General features: G+C 45.6%; 1 protein-coding gene across 1 annotated transcript in view; it reads right to left on the reverse strand.

Annotated features, from left to right (window-relative positions):
- SUPT16H (SPT16 homolog, facilitates chromatin remodeling subunit) overlaps nt 1–18,611 on the reverse strand; it is a 270,497-nt gene that overhangs the window by 69,499 nt on the left and 182,387 nt on the right. The window contains exon 19 of the mRNA XM_086923629.1: nt 5,037–5,162. Within this exon, the coding sequence (XP_086779755.1) occupies nt 5,037–5,162 (126 nt within the window). The remainder of the gene's footprint in view (nt 1–5,036; nt 5,163–18,611) is intronic.

The raw sequence follows: 18,611 nt of genomic DNA on the forward strand, positions 1-18,611 counted from the left end.
CGAGGACATGAGGTAACTATCCCTCGTCTTGCTTCTGCCACCATATTTGTGCCGTTTTTCGTGCCCCTGCCACCCCTGTTTGTGCAGTTTTTGTTGCCTCTGCCACCCTGTTCGTGCTGTTTTTCTTGTTTAGGACTTGTGCCCTGGAAATACCCCACCTAGTCGAAAGGGCTGCTTATTACTTCCCCGTTAAGCAATTGCGTGATCTCTGTATTGTTTCCCTAGAGCAAATGACTGCAAAAAGTGTAGGACTCTGGGTGTGCGACAACGGAAAATAAGTTACACAACCTTCATCGGTCAGCTGCGCAGACTAGAGTCTCCTCCGAGAGCGGACAGGATTCCGCACCCTGGATTCATTAGCAATTCACGACTCCCTCATCTCGAGGGACTATCCGTGTCTTGCTGATTGGTCTCACTTCATCTCCTATTTATGCAACCGGACTCCCCACACAGGATTTATGAGAGCAGCAAAACTACAAGTCCCATAGACCACAGAGCGGTTGTCTAAAAAGAGGACTGGTTATTATAGCTAAACAGTGACGAGGCCCCTTTGGCAGTCTTGTGCAGTGAATGACATGCGAAACTACATTATTGATACGGATAACATAACCTACGGGCTCCTTTTAATAGATTGCAATACTACGCTCCATTTCGGACAGAGATGCAGACTTCATGTATATCTTCCGGAAATGGATGCCATGTTGCATTATGATTAAGATATCATCACTATGCGAATTATATATGAACCTAATGAGTTCCATTTAAATTATTTTTTATAAAATTGTATTTGATGTGGAAATTATAATAATCCGTCTTCCTTGCGCCTACGAGGGGCATCCATTGTCTAGGAGATTTAAACCTAAATGCGCTTGGTTTTTCTGAAATAAATTGATAGCAGAAGAGCATCTGTGGTTCCCATTTGCTGTGCATAATACACCCTCCCCCACCACCTCCCACTTACCCTCCCCTATTCCAGGGCTGTCTTTCAAACAAAGAATACCCACCCTTCACCCTCCTCTCAGCCATTAACACCTTGGCTGCTGTGACTTTTCCCCTCCTGTGCTGACATTCTTTGAATACCATTGTTCATGACGATATCAGCTCGTCATAAGCACAGCTCCACTGTGCCTCATGACGAGCTGAGCTCGTCATGAGCATGGAAGGGGTTTAAAAGCAAAAGGAATGGAGCGAAATCCGACCTCAAATTAGTCTAAAGAGGAAGAAACTAGCTGCCCCTAGATGAGACTAAACAAAATATATTTTGCATGGATCTCGTAAAACGGCTTCCCGGAGGTCTTCACTAGAGTGCTGTGATGTGTACAAAATCCAGCTATTAAACCGCGCACATTTCTCATCCATTTGATCCAGAAAGGAGGATAGAATGTCCAAAGCAAGCTCGAAACAGGTACGATATTAATTGTTCAAGGGGTGTAATAATTAGAATATAGATTATATGGGATGCCTTGTAGTGTTGTGGGACAGGAAAACAACCTTTCACAACATTACATGCCTCTGGGTGATTTATAGGGTTCGGGACTTCGGGCCTGCATTGCTTGCATAGCCATTTACACGTGAGGTCTGCCTGTCCCCAAAAGGCCGGTAGGACAAGGAAGGAGTCAGTTACATTCAGCCTGCCACATAAATATCAAGTAAATGCATATAAGTCACCTGGTCCACCCACTCAAATAACCTGGTACGGCTGGGGCAGACAGAGTCAGCTGCTTGGAATGCTTAATCTCTTTAACTGGCTGATAAACTGTGAGGAAATCCATGACGCTTGGCAAGGTACAAGCAGTAGTCAGCCACGTCATGCGACCCAAACAAAACCCAGTAGTAAAGTTAGTGACGTGCGGGCGGGTCGCAGAAAGTTCAGCAGGAACTTACGTGTCATGCTGGCCTTGGCACATGTCACATGTCTGGCAGGACTCGTGCAGTGTGCCAGTCCGACCACCTCTTTAAATGCTGATGAAGTCTAGCCAGAGATTTAGCTTTTGTCGCAAGTGAATAGTAAGACGACTGGGGCACTCAGTCAGAGTAACAAGTCAGAGAACCAGCCTTTGGGTCGTGGCGGTGCTGGGACAGAGACGGCTACACATTTCTCTGCATGATATGGAATTGCTGTACCCCTCAACCTTGCAGTTTTCAGTAGCCTCTGCCTGTGAGCTTAACCCTTTCAAGGGTCTGCTGAGCCTTTGTGTTCAGTCAGTGGCTGTGAAATGTAGTACGATAACGCACTTCACCATTTCTCTTCTCTCTAGAAATGGGTTAATTTTATTAGCTCCTGAAAATAAACGTTTCTGCTATGCCCAACGGGAAACCCTCAACATTGCACTCCGTGTCATTCAGATACACCATTCTACTTTCCAATGGTATTGTTTTTAAAAACACCCCGACGGATGAACGCTACAGTTCTGCTTTGCAATTACCCAGTAATGTGGTATAATGATTTCCGCGCAATTGTGGGAACACTTCCAGCTCAACCTGAGAACATTCGCCACACAGTTAAGGCTATAGGCATAGACTTAAACTTATTTTATAGCCAGACGTAGAGATAAAACATTGTGAGTCCAAGATCACACAGAGTCCTTGGAGTTCCTGGACTGCCCACCGGAGTCACAACCCAGCAGAGCCGCAGATAATTCCTGTTTTTAGGGGGTGATTGCATGTTAGATGAACATCTACGGCCGCTGTTCAAGGCAGTGCACATCACATTGGTGTTGCAGTGCTTCGACTACGTCACACCCATAAAACAGCTAACCCACGAGGGCTCTGGAAGTTCAATGCCCATAAAATGTTTCTTTTTCAGTGTCTATTCAGACATGTCCTGCTGCTGCTGCTCACGTTGTTCGGGTAAAACGTCGTTTTAGGTTGATGTTTATGCGTTATGGTTTGTAAATACTTCTTGGGGACATAATGAAAGCTTCCCTTGGAATGCATTCCACTCATTGGCCATGTGTTTTGGAACTCACATTTGTTTGCTTTCTATTTGCTGGCTTTGTTTTAGGATGTCCCATGTATTTATCCCTTATGTGGAGTATTTCCTGTTTACTGTCTTCTTCCACGAGTGTTTGCCTTCTGTGAATGGGTGTTTAGATTTTGTTCCTATCTTGTCTCATTTGCTGTGCATTCAGGTCCGACTTTAGCACTGGTGGCGCCCTGTGCGACAATGTTTGTTGGCGCACCCCCAGTGACTACCTCTGCCATGAATTCCCTCACTAGCACCCTTGTACACTGACCGCGTCAGAATTTTGGACAAAGCCTATGGACTTCCCTATCTAGTCCTGATAAGTATCCTGAACCCCACCGCATCTATACTATTCTGCGTCGGCCTCCATATTTTGTTTTGCACATTATTCAGAGGGAATGACTTATCGTTCATTGTGGAATACTCGTTACTAGCCACCACCCTTTGATATAAGGTGGAGATTCAACGAGGAAACATTGCCCCCTGCAAACTCTAAGAAACTTGTGACGTCTCAGAGTATCCAAACTCTGATTTCTTATTCAAATTCAATCACTCCCGGGTGGGAGGCCCCCGGTTACGTATTGATCCCTTTCTATATGCTCTTTCCCTCTTGGAGCGATACGCGGATTGTTTAAACAGCAGCCTGTGATCCGGATGGGAGCTCCTGCGTCTCTTATTAATACCTACCAATATGTTATGTCCCGTCATGAGACATACATGGGCCCTTTGAACAACCCTTGCGTATCGGGGGAAGTATTTCAGCCATAATTAGGTACCTGTGTAGCTCCTTTACAAATGTTTGATGTATTATGTCCACCCGCTTCAATTTAGGTTAGTAAATTTTGTTGTTTAACATACATTTTAGGATAAAAGGAACCAGCTAAATAGGGTGGCAATGTAAATGACAGTGTCATTTATTTATGATTTAAAAAGTAAAAATAAAAAAAAATGTCGAGCAATGCCAATAGCTCTACCTTTAATAATGCAGAGACCATTGCATTGTAAATGCTTGTTCCATTTATCTCCATGTGATGGCTTTCATGGAAGGGTGGCAGACAATCTGCCACACAATGACATTATGGTGTTTGCACCATAATGGAATCCGCATCAACAAAGTCTCAATAGCATAAAGGATATTGCGGTGCTGCCTCATACTGCTGCCCCCACCCCTGATACATTCTTGTGTTTTTTGAATCCAGGATTTTTCACGGTCATTATGCACGGTGTACAGTGTAGTGTTTAAGAAGGATTTTTGAATTCTCTTGTCCCAGTTTTAGTAGCACCATAAGCACTGGAAGGAACAAACTGGTCCACTCCATTCTTTCCCAGGTTTCAGGCCTTGACTTCATTAGCAGTAATACCCCACATGCTGGGTCTTCATCTGCATAACAGTAATGAAGACCCTGGCAGTTTGGTAGTGATGTGTTTTGTAACCAAATATGTGGTTTAGTACCTCTATGAAATGAGGCTATACTTGATGAAAGTCCGACATACTGTAGTAATCACTCCTGGCTGGTCCATGCTCATTGTATTACTTTAATTTGCTTCCAAGGCGACATGACCGGTAATCTCGTGTTAGATTCCTTGAGGCAGTGCTTTCTTCAAGGCTGACAGCAAGAGATGCATCAAGCTGCTATTTGTTTTGTGGGATGGGATCTACAGCCCAAAACAGAATTTGGGAACATCAACTTGTAAAATTACAAACCTAACACTATATGGTAGGATTATGCACACCAAATGAGTCTACAACAGACACGATCCAATCATCAATATATCAGTTCTGAAGGTCTGTGCTGCTATGGAGAAAAACCACATGGAAACTAAAATGGCGAAGGGGAAAGCACTGTGAAGAAAAACAAAATTACTTCCACATAGATTAAGGTGATTTTGGCATTCACCTTCACTTCGTTCAATAAAGATTCAAACATCGTAAGCAGTGTACTGGCCAAGTTGCTTCAATGCACTATTTTGAGAACTATCTTCTTAATGGTGCAATTTGAGGGGATCCTGTGCTCCTCCAGCGATTTTGGGGCACCTTCATTGCGGAAAGATCCTCCACCCTTTATCTCACCTGCTCAGCATAGAGGTCATCTCGGTCATGCATGTGTTGGTGTTTTCCCAAGTCGGTTGTGATCTCACCCACTTCGGTGTAAAATTGCACATCGGTGTGCCTCTTCTTACCGAACATTATCGCATTCTGCAGGAGTGCAAGAATAAGTATTAAGAATACTTCTCATAAACCAGTCTATTCAAAGACAAATGAATGCTATAAAACAATATTATATAGTGCAGTAAGAATTCGGTAGACAAGTGTCTTTACAGACTGGTTAGTTTTATTCTGCATTACAACTGTCTTTATAGCTATGGGTTTGTGATTTAAGTTAAGCCTACCATAGATTGCAAAAGACCTATAGTGAGCCTATCAAAATCTACAGTGGGCTCAAAGTCTGCCCAATGCTTAACACTGCTTCTCAATTGATGGATTGAATTCATTATCTTGTGTCTGTGCCTCTCCTGAATCACAGCTTTTTTACTAGTCTCCTCCCACTGCTGACTTTTAAGGAACTACTTTTCCTTTAAGAACTTTACAAGAGTGCATATGCTCTCCAGCTGTCTACTCCCTCCTGTGCCTTTCCTCCTCCCACTAAGTGTTGGCCATCGCTCATCTGCGAGATTCTCAATCCTTTATCTCTTGCCATGCGTTTCTCCTCCCCAACCCAACGTGTTGCTCTTGCATGTGTGCTTTTCATGCTGTTCTCGATTTCTAGTGCTTCCTCACCCTGCTCATGCAGCCCTGAATGTGTTGCTTTTCGCCTTTCCCACAACTTGCAATGAAATGAACAAGGCCACACACAAAACAGTAAAGTGAGTTAAACAATTTCTACCATCATAACCTCCCTGCTCTTCCCGCCCCTGCCCTCCCCAAAGGTGTATCCCTTTCCCACCTGAGATGGAAACTGAAAACATAAGAAGCTGGAAGATAACTATGTAGTAGCACTAATAAAACGGGCAGAAAACATGTGGAACTCCGTGGCGGTTCCTCTGCCGTGGCAGAGGAGCATCGCTCCACTGCCTGGGGCAGAGTAAGCAAACAAAAAATGCTCTAGCAAAGTTTTATTTTTTGTTTGCTGTCTGGGAGGGGCGGGGCATGGGGAGGAGTGCTTGTGCGCTTTCTAGGTATGCATGTAGCTTTGGACGGCCATCTTGAGCAGAACAAAACACACATGTACACTTAGGGTTCTCGTACACTCCGGGTTCTTCAACCCAACTGCATTCAGCAGCCGGGCTGGAGAAACCCCACAGACTCCATGGAGCGTTTATCCTGCCCACTCAGGCCAATACTCGCACTGCTCTGCACCACGGGGATTGGATGAGAGTCTGTCCCAGGGGTTGCTGGAACCAGGAAGGGACCAGCAGGAGTGACCAGACGTGAAAGACAGATGGTGGCTTTAGGGAAGCTTTTATTATAATTAACACGTCCCCTACCTCCGCGCCACTGAGCCCTGTAGTAGCAACTGAGCCCAAAAGTAGCACAATATGCCAACTTAAAAGGTGAAAAGACAACCCAGAAAGATGTTGACAAGGGAGTCACAGATTAATATCACAACACAAAACTGTCCTCCTATGGATAAATACTTCTACCTTGATGCCCTAGATTCATATCAAACACTATTAGCAAATTGGTAGTGCCAATAAATGATCTTTACATACAGCATTGCACAACAACCCATGTTGTCTTTACCCCTATCCAGTCACAAAGAAGCCAGGCAATAGTATCTGTAAGAAGTCATTATTCCAACGGCAGGAATCATAGACTAGCAGAGGACAAACAATAGAGTGGTAGAACCACTCCTTCCTCCAACAAGGTTAAAGTCCCGCCTAGAGGGAAAACGGAGATTATAGACTAGGCTGTCAACAGGATAAGAAATATGCTACTTACCAGTATGCATCTGTTCTTGGCATGTAGGGCTGCTGACATTCATATCTGTGCATAGATCGCCGCCTAGTGTTGGGGCCGGATGATCGCACATTGTTGTCCTGGAAGAGTCTTCGAAGTATCACGAGATAGGTGGCTCCTCCTCTGGACTACAGTGCGCATGGGCATCGACTCCATCCCCAGATTGTTTTTAGCCATTGCGGCAAAGATGGAGTGTAACACCGTGAGTGATGACCATGCTAAGAGTAAATTGGAGTGCTGCAGCCGCTACAGGCGCCGGGGAAGAGGGCGGGCGATATGAATGTCAGCAGCCCTACATGCCAAGAACAGATGCATACCGGTAAGTAGCATATTCGGTTCGAGGCATGTGGGCTGCTGAATTCATATCTGTGCATAGAATCCATTAGCGGCGGCCGCCTGTGCCAGCTGCAGCAGTCTGAAAAAGTGTTTTTAGAACAGCCTGCCCTACAGCTGCCTGCTGTTTGGAGTGCACATCTACACAGTAGTGTTTTGTAAATGTGTTTGTGGTAGACCATGTGGCTGCTCTACATATGTCTTCTAAAGGAATATTTCCAAGGAAAGCCATGGAGGCCCCCAACTTCCGGGTGGAGTGGGTCCGTGGGGGGACCGTTAAAGTGTGCTTGGCTTTTTCATAGCAGATTTGAATGCACTCAACGATCCACCAAGCTATACCTGCTTTGGAAATGGGGTTGCCTTTGTGTTGTGGCGAAAAGGCAACAAAGTTGTTTAGTTTTACGAAAATCCTTGGTCCTATCAATGTAGTACCTTAAAGCCCTCTTGACGTCTAGTGTGTGGAGCATCCTCTCCGCCACTGATTCAGGATTTTGGAAAAACACAGGCAGTTCAATAGTTGATTGATATGGAACTGTGAAACAACCTTAGGAGGAAAGTTAGGGTTAGTGCGAAGCACCACCCTGTTGGAATGAATTTGTATAAATGGCTCTTGGATAGTTAGTGCCTGGAGCTCATGAACGCGTCTCAGTGATGTAATCGCTATCAGGAAAGCCACTTTCCACGTCAAGAACTGAATCTCGCAGGAATGTAGAGGCTCAAAAGGTGGACCCATCAGTCTGGTGAGGACCACATTTAGGTTCCATTCAGGAGCTGGCGGGGTATGGGGAGGAATGACTCGTTTGAGTCCCTCCAGAAAAGCTTTAATGGAAGGCACTCTGAAAAGGGAGAGATGCTGCCTGTTTTGTAGATAAGCTGCTATTGCGGACAAATGTATACGAATGGAAGCATAGGCCAGATTGCATTTGTGTAGATGTAACAGATAACAAATGATGTTTTGAGTAGACGCGTGTAGCGGGTTGATGTTGTGGTCAGCACAATAAACCACAAACCGCTTCCATTTCGCCGCATTGCATGCTCTGGTGGTGGGCTTTCTTGCCTCCCTTATGATATCCATACAGTCTGGAGGCAAATTGAGGTAGTCAAATTCTAAGACCTCAGGAGCCAGATCGCCAGGTTGAGCGGTTGCAGGTCTGGGTGCTGAATGTCGCCATGGCTCTGCGCCAAAAGCCTGGGTGTGAGGTGCAGCCTTTGATGCGGTACCACGGATAGTTCTAGAAACGTGGTGTACCATGGTTGGCGTACCCACGTTGGAGCAACCAGGATGAGAGTCATCGAGTGTTGCTTCAGCTTGCGTGCCACCAGCGGTATTAGAGGTGCTGGGGGAAAAGCGTACGCAAATCTGTCTGATCAGTTCATCCATATCGCATTGCCCTGCGACTGTGGGAACCTGGTGGCAAAGCTTCCGCATTTGGCGTTCTCCTTTGTGGCGAACAGGTCTATGTCTGGATGACCCCACTGCTGGAAGTACGGGTGGAGTACTGATGGATGCATCTCCCACTCGTGCATTTGGTGGCTGTACCTGCTGAGCAGGTCCGCCATCTGATTGTCCTTGCCTGGGAGGTGTTCCGCCATGAGGAAGATGTTCCTCTGAATGGCCCACTTCCACATGCTCTGAGCCAGATGAGACAACTGTGGAGTGTGTGTTCCTCCCTGTTTCTGAATGTAGTACATGGCTGTCATGTTATCCGTCCGGATCAACACGACCTTGTTGCACAGATGTACCTTGAATGCTTTCATCGCCATGAAGATAGCCATCAGCTCTAGAACATTGATGTGCATCTTCCTTTGCTGCGTACTCCATAGTCCTTGCACTGTGTAGTGGAGTACATGAGCTCCCCAACCCTGGAGAGAAGCGTCCGTTGTCAGAATGATCTGTGGCACAGGCTCCTGGAACGGTCGTCCTTGCAAAGGTTTTGTGGATTCCACCAATGCAGAGAGTTGTATGCACGACTGGTCACCAACACTAGGTCTTTCAACTGTCCGTGAGCCTGATTCCACTGACGTGCTAAGCACTCCTGAAGCGGACGCATATGTAGTCTCGCATGCGGGACTATGAAGATGCAGGAGGCCATCATGTCTATCAACTGCATGAACACTCGTGCCGGAAGCGAGTTTTGAGGTCTGAATTTCTGTATCAGTAATTGCATGCTGTTGATCCTCACTGAATTTGGCTGTGCTTTGGCTGCCAGAGTGTCTATCGTTGCGCCCAGATACTGCCGTATAATTCAGTGAGAATCCCAGATCGTGAAGGTGAATGGTGTGGGACATGTGGGCGGCACACAGCTGGGCCGACTTTGCCTGGATAAGCCAGTCGTCCAGATAAGGGTAGACGTGAATGTTCTGTCTCCGTAGGTGTGCAGCCACTGTCGCCAGGCACTTTGTAAACACCCTGGGTGCCGTCGTTACTCCGAAAGGGAGGACCTTGAATTGGTAATGTTGATTTTGAATGGTGAATCTGAGGTATTTTCTGCGTGACGGGTGTAGCGGAATATGAAAAAATGCATCCTTCAGATCCAATGTTGCGAGGAAATCTCCCTGACTGAGCAACGGTAGAACCTGCTGCAATGTTAGCATGTGAAAGTGTTCTGATAGAATGTACTGATTGAGGGGTCTGAGGTCCAGTATGGGTCTGAGAGACCCGTCCTTTTTTGGTATCAAGAAGTACAGTGAGTACACTCCTGTGCCTCTTTCCGCCACAGGCACGAGCTCGATTGCTCCTTTTTGCAGCATGATGAGTACCTCCTGCTGCAATAAGTGCAAATGCTCTGTGGACATAGGACGGTGTCTTGGGGGTATGTTGGGTGGAGTGGATGTTAACTCCAGATAATAACCGTACTGGATGAGCTTTATGACCCACCTTTCTGTGGTGATAGACTTCCAGACCGGCAGGAACTGTTGGAGTCTCCCCCCGACCGGTGTTGTTTGGTCGGGGGGCAGTGACAAGGCGTCACTGTTTGTTAGTGGCGGAGGATCTGGAGCTGTTGTTTCCAAGACCTCTACCTTTGGCGCGGTTTCCACGATAACCACCTCCACTTTGTTTAGCGTATGTGGTTTGCGCGCCACCTTTATTGTACTGTGTTTGCTGGGACAGCTGGCCTCTGGAAACACCTCTATTGCTTGAGCGACGAAAAGAACCACCCCTGAACTGCTGCGACTGGAGAGCCCCCATAGACTTTGCAGTCTCAATGTCTTTCTTGATCTTCTCCAAGGTGGTGTCCACCTCTGGGCCAAATAAATGATCAGGTTTACTGGCTGATGTAGAATGGTGGTCTGTATCTCTGGCTCGAACCCGGAGATTCTGAGCCAGGCATGTCGTCTCAGCATGACACTTGTGTTAACAGCTCGGGCCGCGGTGTCTGCAGCGTCGAGTGCACATTTGATAGAAGCATTTGATATGAGCTTAACTTCCTGAATAAGCATCTCTGCTGCCTCCTTATATTCATCTGGTAGGTGTTGTAACAGGGTCTCCAGTGTGTCGTAATGGGCCCTGTCATACCTGGCTAAGAGTGCCTGAGTGTTTGAAATGCGCCAGATGTTGGCCGCTTGAGCTGGCACCCTTTTCCCCGATGCCTCTAACACCTTAGATTCTTTATCAGGGGGAGGAGCATCACCCGTTGTTTGAGAGTTAGACCTCTTCCGGGCATTAGAAACAACAAGAGAGTCCAATGGCAACTGTCCCTTAATGTAGGTAGGGTCCCCAGGCGCCAGTTTGTACTTCTTTTCAATTCTGGGGTTTATAACCCTGGCTCTTGTAGGTTCCTTGAATATCTCCCCAGCATGTTTCAAGACACCCTCCAGCATAGGCAGTCTTGACAGTACTCTCTGAGGTGGAAAAGGTGTCAAACAGAAAATCCACTTCAATAGGGTCAGCATGGAGCTGGACATCATGGTTCTTGGCTGCCCTTTCAATAAGCGCATTAAACGCCGCTGAATCCTCAATAGGCGATGTTTTTACAGCATACACTTGAGTGTCCGGGGCAGTATGTGGATCCCCTGGGTCAGCAGCATCTGCCCAGGGTTCATTATGATCTTCTGGATCAGTGTCCACAGGGTAGTTTTACTCATCATCACCTTCCCCTGTTTCCACATCCGAATAAGTGGGTGAGACATCCTGGCCACGTGGAGATATATGTTCCACAAGAACGGGTGCAGTAGTAGAATCCCTTTTCTTTTTCAACAGGATTCTATACGACTCCATGGGATGTTCTGGAGTGATCTTTCGTTTATAAAACAGAAAGTCTGCCTGTTTCAGCATCGATGAACTGTTCCTGCTGCTCTTCAAGCTAGGGTAGTCGATGCTTTGTGGCCGGTACCCCAGTTGTGGGCTTCGACCCCGTGGACACCTTGGCTGTCTCGACGGCCATTTTAGGGACGAAGGCCTTCGGTACCACTTTCGGTGGCAGCGTGAAGTGGATGGGCGCCGACGTCTTCTGAGGTTTATCGGCAGGCTTTGGAGGTGGAGTATCCTTTGGCCCGACCGTCGAAGCGTTGTCCTTGATTCGCTTCAACGAGTCCGACACCTGCTTCGAGAAGGAAGCGGACGGCTGTGTCGACTCGACGGAGCCCTTCGGGCCACCGCCTGGTGTGGACTCGAGGGTTGTACCACCTTTAGCCTTGTCCGGTCGATGTAGAGGCTCGAGAACCTTCTGAGCTCCGAGTCCTTTGTCGGTGTTGACGGTCTTCGGCGCTGATTTTTTCTGGTCGACTACCTTGACCGGTGCTTTCGGAGCGGCAGTCTTCGACTCGACGCCCTTTAGCGGCCCTTTGGGTCGATAACAACTTTATGCTTCGTTGGAGCAGATAGTTCCGAGGACTTAGAGCCGACCAAAGCAAGACGCACTTTTGGTTTCGATTTCACCTCTTGTGCTTTGGGTTGCGCAGACAACGAAGCTTTCTCTTTCGGTTTAGATTTCGCAACTTGCGGCTCCTTAGAAATGTCCGAAGCCGGGCCCGAAGGCGGGGCTGTAGAACTCATTGGAAGATCTTGGGTAAGCACATGTGGCGATCCCTCGACCTGAGCCTTATGAAGTGTCTCAGCCCCAGTATCAGTTTGTAGGCCTAGCTCTTCGCTTGAGCTATCTTCCATGGCCCCAAAGGCCCCATCGTCATCTCCTACCTAGTCTACGACGTCTTCCACATCCAGCATCTCAATATCAGCGTCGTAGCTGGAGTCGATCTCCGATGCGGGATCCAACAGGTTCTTTCGAACCGCCCGCTCTGCTTCTTCATCATCCCCGGCATCGAAGATGTTCACCGGGTCGAGTGCCGTCTGCTGGGCTTCCTTGCGCGCAGAAGTTTGAACGTCTTCTTGGATCGGAAACGGGAACAAGTCATACAGCTGGCTTCATCGTGATCCGGCGACAGGCACTTGTTGCACACCGGGTGGACATCGATGTGGGGATATTTCGAGTTGCACACAGGACATCTTTTGAACGGGCTCCGTTCCATGATGGTCGTCGATAAGGCTTTGGCGTCGACCGGGCCTTCAGTGCCGAAAAGCCACGCGGCTCTCCTGGATGTCCGGCTCGGAAACTGAGTAGGAACAGAACTGGGCACTGACCGCAAGACAATACCAACGGTAAACTAAAGGCCTTTTGGCCAAGAGAAAGTTTTATATCGATTCCGAACTTGAGTGAACCAATATGCATCCGAACCCAATGGCGGGAAAAAAACAATCTGGGGATGGAGTCGATGCCCATGCGCACTGTAGTCCAGGGGAGGAGCCACCTATCTCGTGATACTTCGAAGACTCTTCCAGGACAACAATGTGCGATCATCTGGACCCAACACTAGGCGGCGATCTATGCACAGATATGAATTCAGCAGCCCACATGCCTCGAACTGTTACTTACCCAGTATGTATCTGTTCTTGGCATGTAGAGCTGTAGATTCACATGCTTTGAATACTTCTGCCATCTAGTTTTGGGTCTGGATGTTTGCAAGTAGTTTTTCTTTGAAGAAGTCTTTCCAGTCACAAAAGAAAAGGGACTCCTCCTTTCGGTGATGGTGTGCATTGGCATGGACTCCATGGTCAAGACTGTTTTCCCGCAGAGGGTGAAAATGGAGTTACTGAGTGTAGAATAGAGATGTCCATGCATATGAATGTAAATTGAGAACTACAACAATTACAGAAGACCGGGGAGGCGGATGGGTACAAGTGAATTTACAGCTCTACACGCCAAGAACAGATGCTTACAGGGTAAGTAACATTATCCGTTCAAGGCATGCCAGTTGTAGATCACATGCTGTAGCAGGGTTTCCGTTCTCCCACAGAACTGTGCATAGAGATCTAGAACCTTAGTGAGTTAGGATGATCCAAAAACTCATCTCAGTGTCAGAAATCTAGTTACCTAGCTAGCTACAGTGTCTCATGGATCATTATGGAATGATACATGTATTAGACAAACCAGAACATGATCTTTAGAATACCTCAGGAGTCGTGGAACACATGAACACTCTTTCGTTCTATAATCATTTCAAACCAAAACTGAGAGTCAGAGAACACAAGTGCAAGTTTGAAATATTTATTATTCAATGCAAAGTTCTCAAACGCAGTATCTTGTATAATACCAAAATGCAGATTATAAAAATCAGAGTCAGCAGCATAGTCACTAATCCATAGTAAGCAAAAGGTGCTAGCATGTTATAATGCAATTTCAATAGAAATCTATATCACCTATATTTCGCGCACCCTATCTAGCATATTATATTATATCTAAGAAGGTCTCATTCGGGCTTTAGCAGGGCGACCCCATACCTCTCAATGTCAGTAGGAGCAGTTCACATCAGCATCTACCAGTTCTCTTCATGCGCAGCACCAAGTGTCTGCGTTCATTCCGTGTAACTCTATCTTAAACCCGCGTAGAGCCCAATATGTTGGCATCAACATTATTTGTGTTATGTCTAATGTCTAATGTGGTGCGAGGATCAGACTTCCCAGCAACCTTGTGTTAGGTTAATCTTAGAGTGTGCAGCTCTCAGTGTGCAGACAGTTGTACCAAGTGTACAAGGCAAAGCTGATAGCATAGGAATAACATATTATTCTCAAATAAAACACCTCACCACTTCTAGGCTGAAAGCTACAACAACAAGTACGTGTCGTGTGCAAAACTGAAGCCTGAAGGCAAAACGGCTGTTTAAACATGTAATACACTCATGCTAACTTAACGCAATATATGTAATGAAGTATCCATATGACACCCCCCCATTGGTCCGAGCACCGCCAATCATAAGGGAAAAGGCAATACTAAATCAGATACACAACTTGAAAGCAAAATTCAATAGTTTTGAGCTAAAATAAGCTAAAAATATGTATGATTGAATATGTATGAATGAATATGTATGAATGCCTACAGTGGCATCAAATCTAAAAAATATCAAAAGTCTTGAACCAAAGTCTTCCGCCTGGTTCAAAAATTATGAAATGTATGACCAGGTCGCATCCTTTCAAATGTTTGTAAGATAAAAAACCAAGGCACTCATCCGATATCCAAAGTCATGTGCCACTTAGACGTTATCTCCAGCAACATCACGTGAGCGAACTCTCCATCCGCTGAACATAGTCCATCCCTCCAATACAGCGAGGGGAAAGTTATATTTTCACAACAAAGCATTCCTTCCAGGCATCTCACGATTGGAAAGTATATGCAAAGAAAGTTGCAACAGCCTCCAGTATGAAATCACTGCCATCATCCGAAAATAGTTCAGCCATCCAATTTAGCAATGGGAAAGAACATACGTGCTCCTCCAGCATCGGATCCTCCTGCAACGTCAGAGGACAACTCGGTGGGTTCACCAGAACGCTGTGTGTCAGAAAGGCATTCGCCGCTGCAGAGATCTCCCATTGGCCCAGAACTCCATTTATCGCTGCCAAGGCCATAACTCTCTCGCCAGAACAGATCAGCTCGTGAGCCACAACGGGACGCATTAGCTGATCAAAATCGACGTCAGGAGCAGTCCTCAAGCATAGGCACAAATCAATGGCCCAATCGAACTCGCAGTTTAGGCAGTGAAACACAGGTTGGACACACGTGAAGTCGGTGAACCGAAATGACAATCTATAGGCCGTGCTTAATGCTGCAAGCGGCAAAGTTCCATAGTAATTGAGCATCCGATTACGGCACAGTGTCAGGAGGCGTTGAACGGCGTCTTGCGCAGGATGGGCATCCATGTTTTATGAAGAAAAACACCAACAGAAAGCCTGCGGCCACCGCCAGCAACACAGGTATTCCACCAAACAAACTCCCAAAAATAGTGTGGAAAAACGTGGGAATGATACCAAAAACTTTTTCAAACGTAGTCACGAGTCCACTGCTTACAAGTTTAAAAAAATGTGCCAGCCCAGTCGTTGAAGAAGCATTAAAAATCTGGTGTACCAGCTCGCAGAAATGAAATGGCAAATCAGTGTTTAAAAGCGCCTGCACCTCTGTGCGGGTGTTAGCTATGTGAAGGACATAAGTTTCCCGGGCCGAACTCAGGGTCACTTGTTTTTGAGACAAAAGAGCCCTTATTCTGCTTAAACCATTGAATTTCGCTTCCAAGGTTGGGATCCGAGGCCAGATGGAGACATCTGAAGAGCCATGCGTGGGTGGGTATAGAACATTCTTGCAGCACACTACACGTTCTGATACAGTAACTATATAAGCCACACCAATTAATAAACCACAACATAATTCGTTGTTTAAAAGCAAATAACTACCATTAGCTAATAATGTAAATGTGGGCACTACTGCAGGAACTGGCGTGCCTTTTAAAACACATGCTAAATTTGGGCGGTCCTGATTACAAGAACCGTGTAACTGAATGTGTCTGCATATTAATGAATGATCAGGTGACTGTGTGCATTCCTCACCATTAAGATTCACTTCTTTTCCATCCTTCAGACATCTGTATGTGTATGGTAATGACCATGCCTCATGTAGGAATGCATTGCCTAGTGGCTCATATCGTCCTATAGCAATATACCGCATACAGTTAGTAAATTTATATAAGGGAAATGGTAATGTAATTAAACCATGAATAAGCCACGTGGCAGTGGTGGTTTCAGCAACAGAAAAAGGTAAGGATTCTAGCTTCTCAATATGTAACATAGAAAACGATGCATCACGCATTGAAAGCATGCGCTGTTTATCAGTAAGATTAAAAGGGGCAAAAAGTGATGAAACGTTCAATGAGGTCCAGGGAACTCGACCAGCCTTAATTGTCTGTAGAGTCCAGGCAAACTGCATTACAGAACGTAATTGATTTTGACCATGGTATAACGTGGACACTTCATCATGTACAATATCAACAACAGAAGAAACAATATTATCCAATGTGTAAATTCTGGAAGAAAGCGTGTTAATACTATTATCGACCACTGCAAGCACTTTTTCCAAATTGGCTTGATCAATAGCCCTCAGGCGTTTAGCTGCTTCGACTCTTGAAAATTTCCAAATTTCATTGTAAATAGCATAAATAAAGCGTTTAGACCTACCCATAGTTGGGCCTTTTAAAAAATCATTTAACTCTATGTTTTCATTCAACTGGGACAGATGCAGTTTAACTGCAGCTAAAGTGGAATGTTGTAACCAGTTCTGACACAATTTGCCTACTGAATAAGTTGTAACAGTGTGATCTTGGTCAAACCTGGGATCTGGCCTGATGCGTGTAAAACCCTCAGACAAACCCAAAAAACGACTTTGGCAAGAATCAGAGCTTCTTTGCCATAAAAGCCACCCATCCGGATCAAAACTGGAAATATTAAAGGAGGAATTCTGCAAAAGTGCTTGTATCTCACTTATGGACAATGTAGTGAAATTACTCCAACCTGAATATTCTTCCAAATTAGGGATAGTAGGGGCATTTAATTTTTTAGATGTGGCCAATCCAAAACATGTTGTTTGGGAAATAGTCGAATTTAAAAACAACATGTGATTTGGGATGAGACATGCACGATGCAAAGCCTCAGTGCCTTGTACCTGCCAATCTTTGGTACCCCAAACTGATTTAAGGTCAATAACATCCTTCCATAACTCATAGCCATCCACAGATAACCTTTCTAGAAAGGACTTTGAATACAACAATTTTGTGTCAGTCAGTCTAAATTTTGGCATTGATTTCTGTTTCACCTTGAAGTAAAAAGACTCAGGATCTGATTGATTAAAATCTGTAAAGTAAGAGTATTTTCCCAAAAAAGTACTTGAGCTCCCCTGTAAAGGAGCAGGGCAATGTTCCCACTGAGTGTAATTCACAGGAACCCGCCTAGAACTTGTCTTGTGCAAGAAATGATTTCCATAATGTTGGTAACAAAATAAATCACCATAATTGACAGAATCTAAATACAAATCCTCATCATCAAAGGCCGCATAATATTTTAAATCAGAGAACAATGCTTCTACTGCCTGAAGATCCCAATCATCAGAACGAATATTTTGCTTAATCACATCTCCCATGTTTACTCTAAGCACATTAGGAACATTAATAACTTCTGTGGGGCCATGTATCTGAAACCTAACCGCATCCCACACAATCCCATCAAGGACAGGCCAAGCAGTAATTTGTACTGAATGTAAGTCTCTCTTTAGTCTGTGTGCTGAATGCGAGGAGGAGTGTGGGGCCAATGTTCCATTAAGGTACCGAATTCCTGTTCTTTCTTTCACATAATGGCCATCAATTAGGCGGAAAAAATAAAACACAAAACCAATTGACATAAAAAGATAAAACGAAAATAGTATCAGCCAAACGTATGTCCAAGGCGGAATTAAAAAATGTTTTTTAAACAACGTGGCATATTTTGCAATAGTTGATGGTTTCTTTGAAAGTTCCGAATCAGAGTCAAAAGAGAATCTGGACTGGTTAGCCAAACGTGCATGTAAATCGGACATGGATAAATCAGCAGGATCTGCATAGGTCACCTCATCAATGTTAGTAACAGGAATAGTATTTAATAAAGGACTTGTGATGGCAGGCATCTCGAGGGACACCTCCTGATCTGCACCGGATGTAATAGCCAGCACAGAGTGCCTCACCATGGAAGGACAGGATGCAGCCGGTGTCATGCTATGAAGAATCGGCCACCCTGTGTGTCTTGACATTGTCAATAGAAATAAATCTGTTTTCTTTACGACCTGGAAGTGGTGGTAAAATGACTGTTCTTGTGCCCTTCACTCCAAGGACCCGAACCGGCGCTCGATATGAGGGACCAAATTCCTTTTTGTTATCGATCTTCTCTCGAACCAGTTCTCCAACTTGGGGTAGCCAGCCAACTACCGGGATCTGCAACGCATCATCCGACGTGGAGGGCAAGTGTTCCTTTGCAAGACTGTCTCTGGTCTTTTGTAGATCCTGTAAAAC

This window comes from Lissotriton vulgaris, chromosome 5 (assembly GCF_964263255.1).
Source record: "Lissotriton vulgaris chromosome 5, aLisVul1.2, whole genome shotgun sequence".
Taxonomy (NCBI): Eukaryota; Metazoa; Chordata; class Amphibia; order Caudata; family Salamandridae; genus Lissotriton; species Lissotriton vulgaris.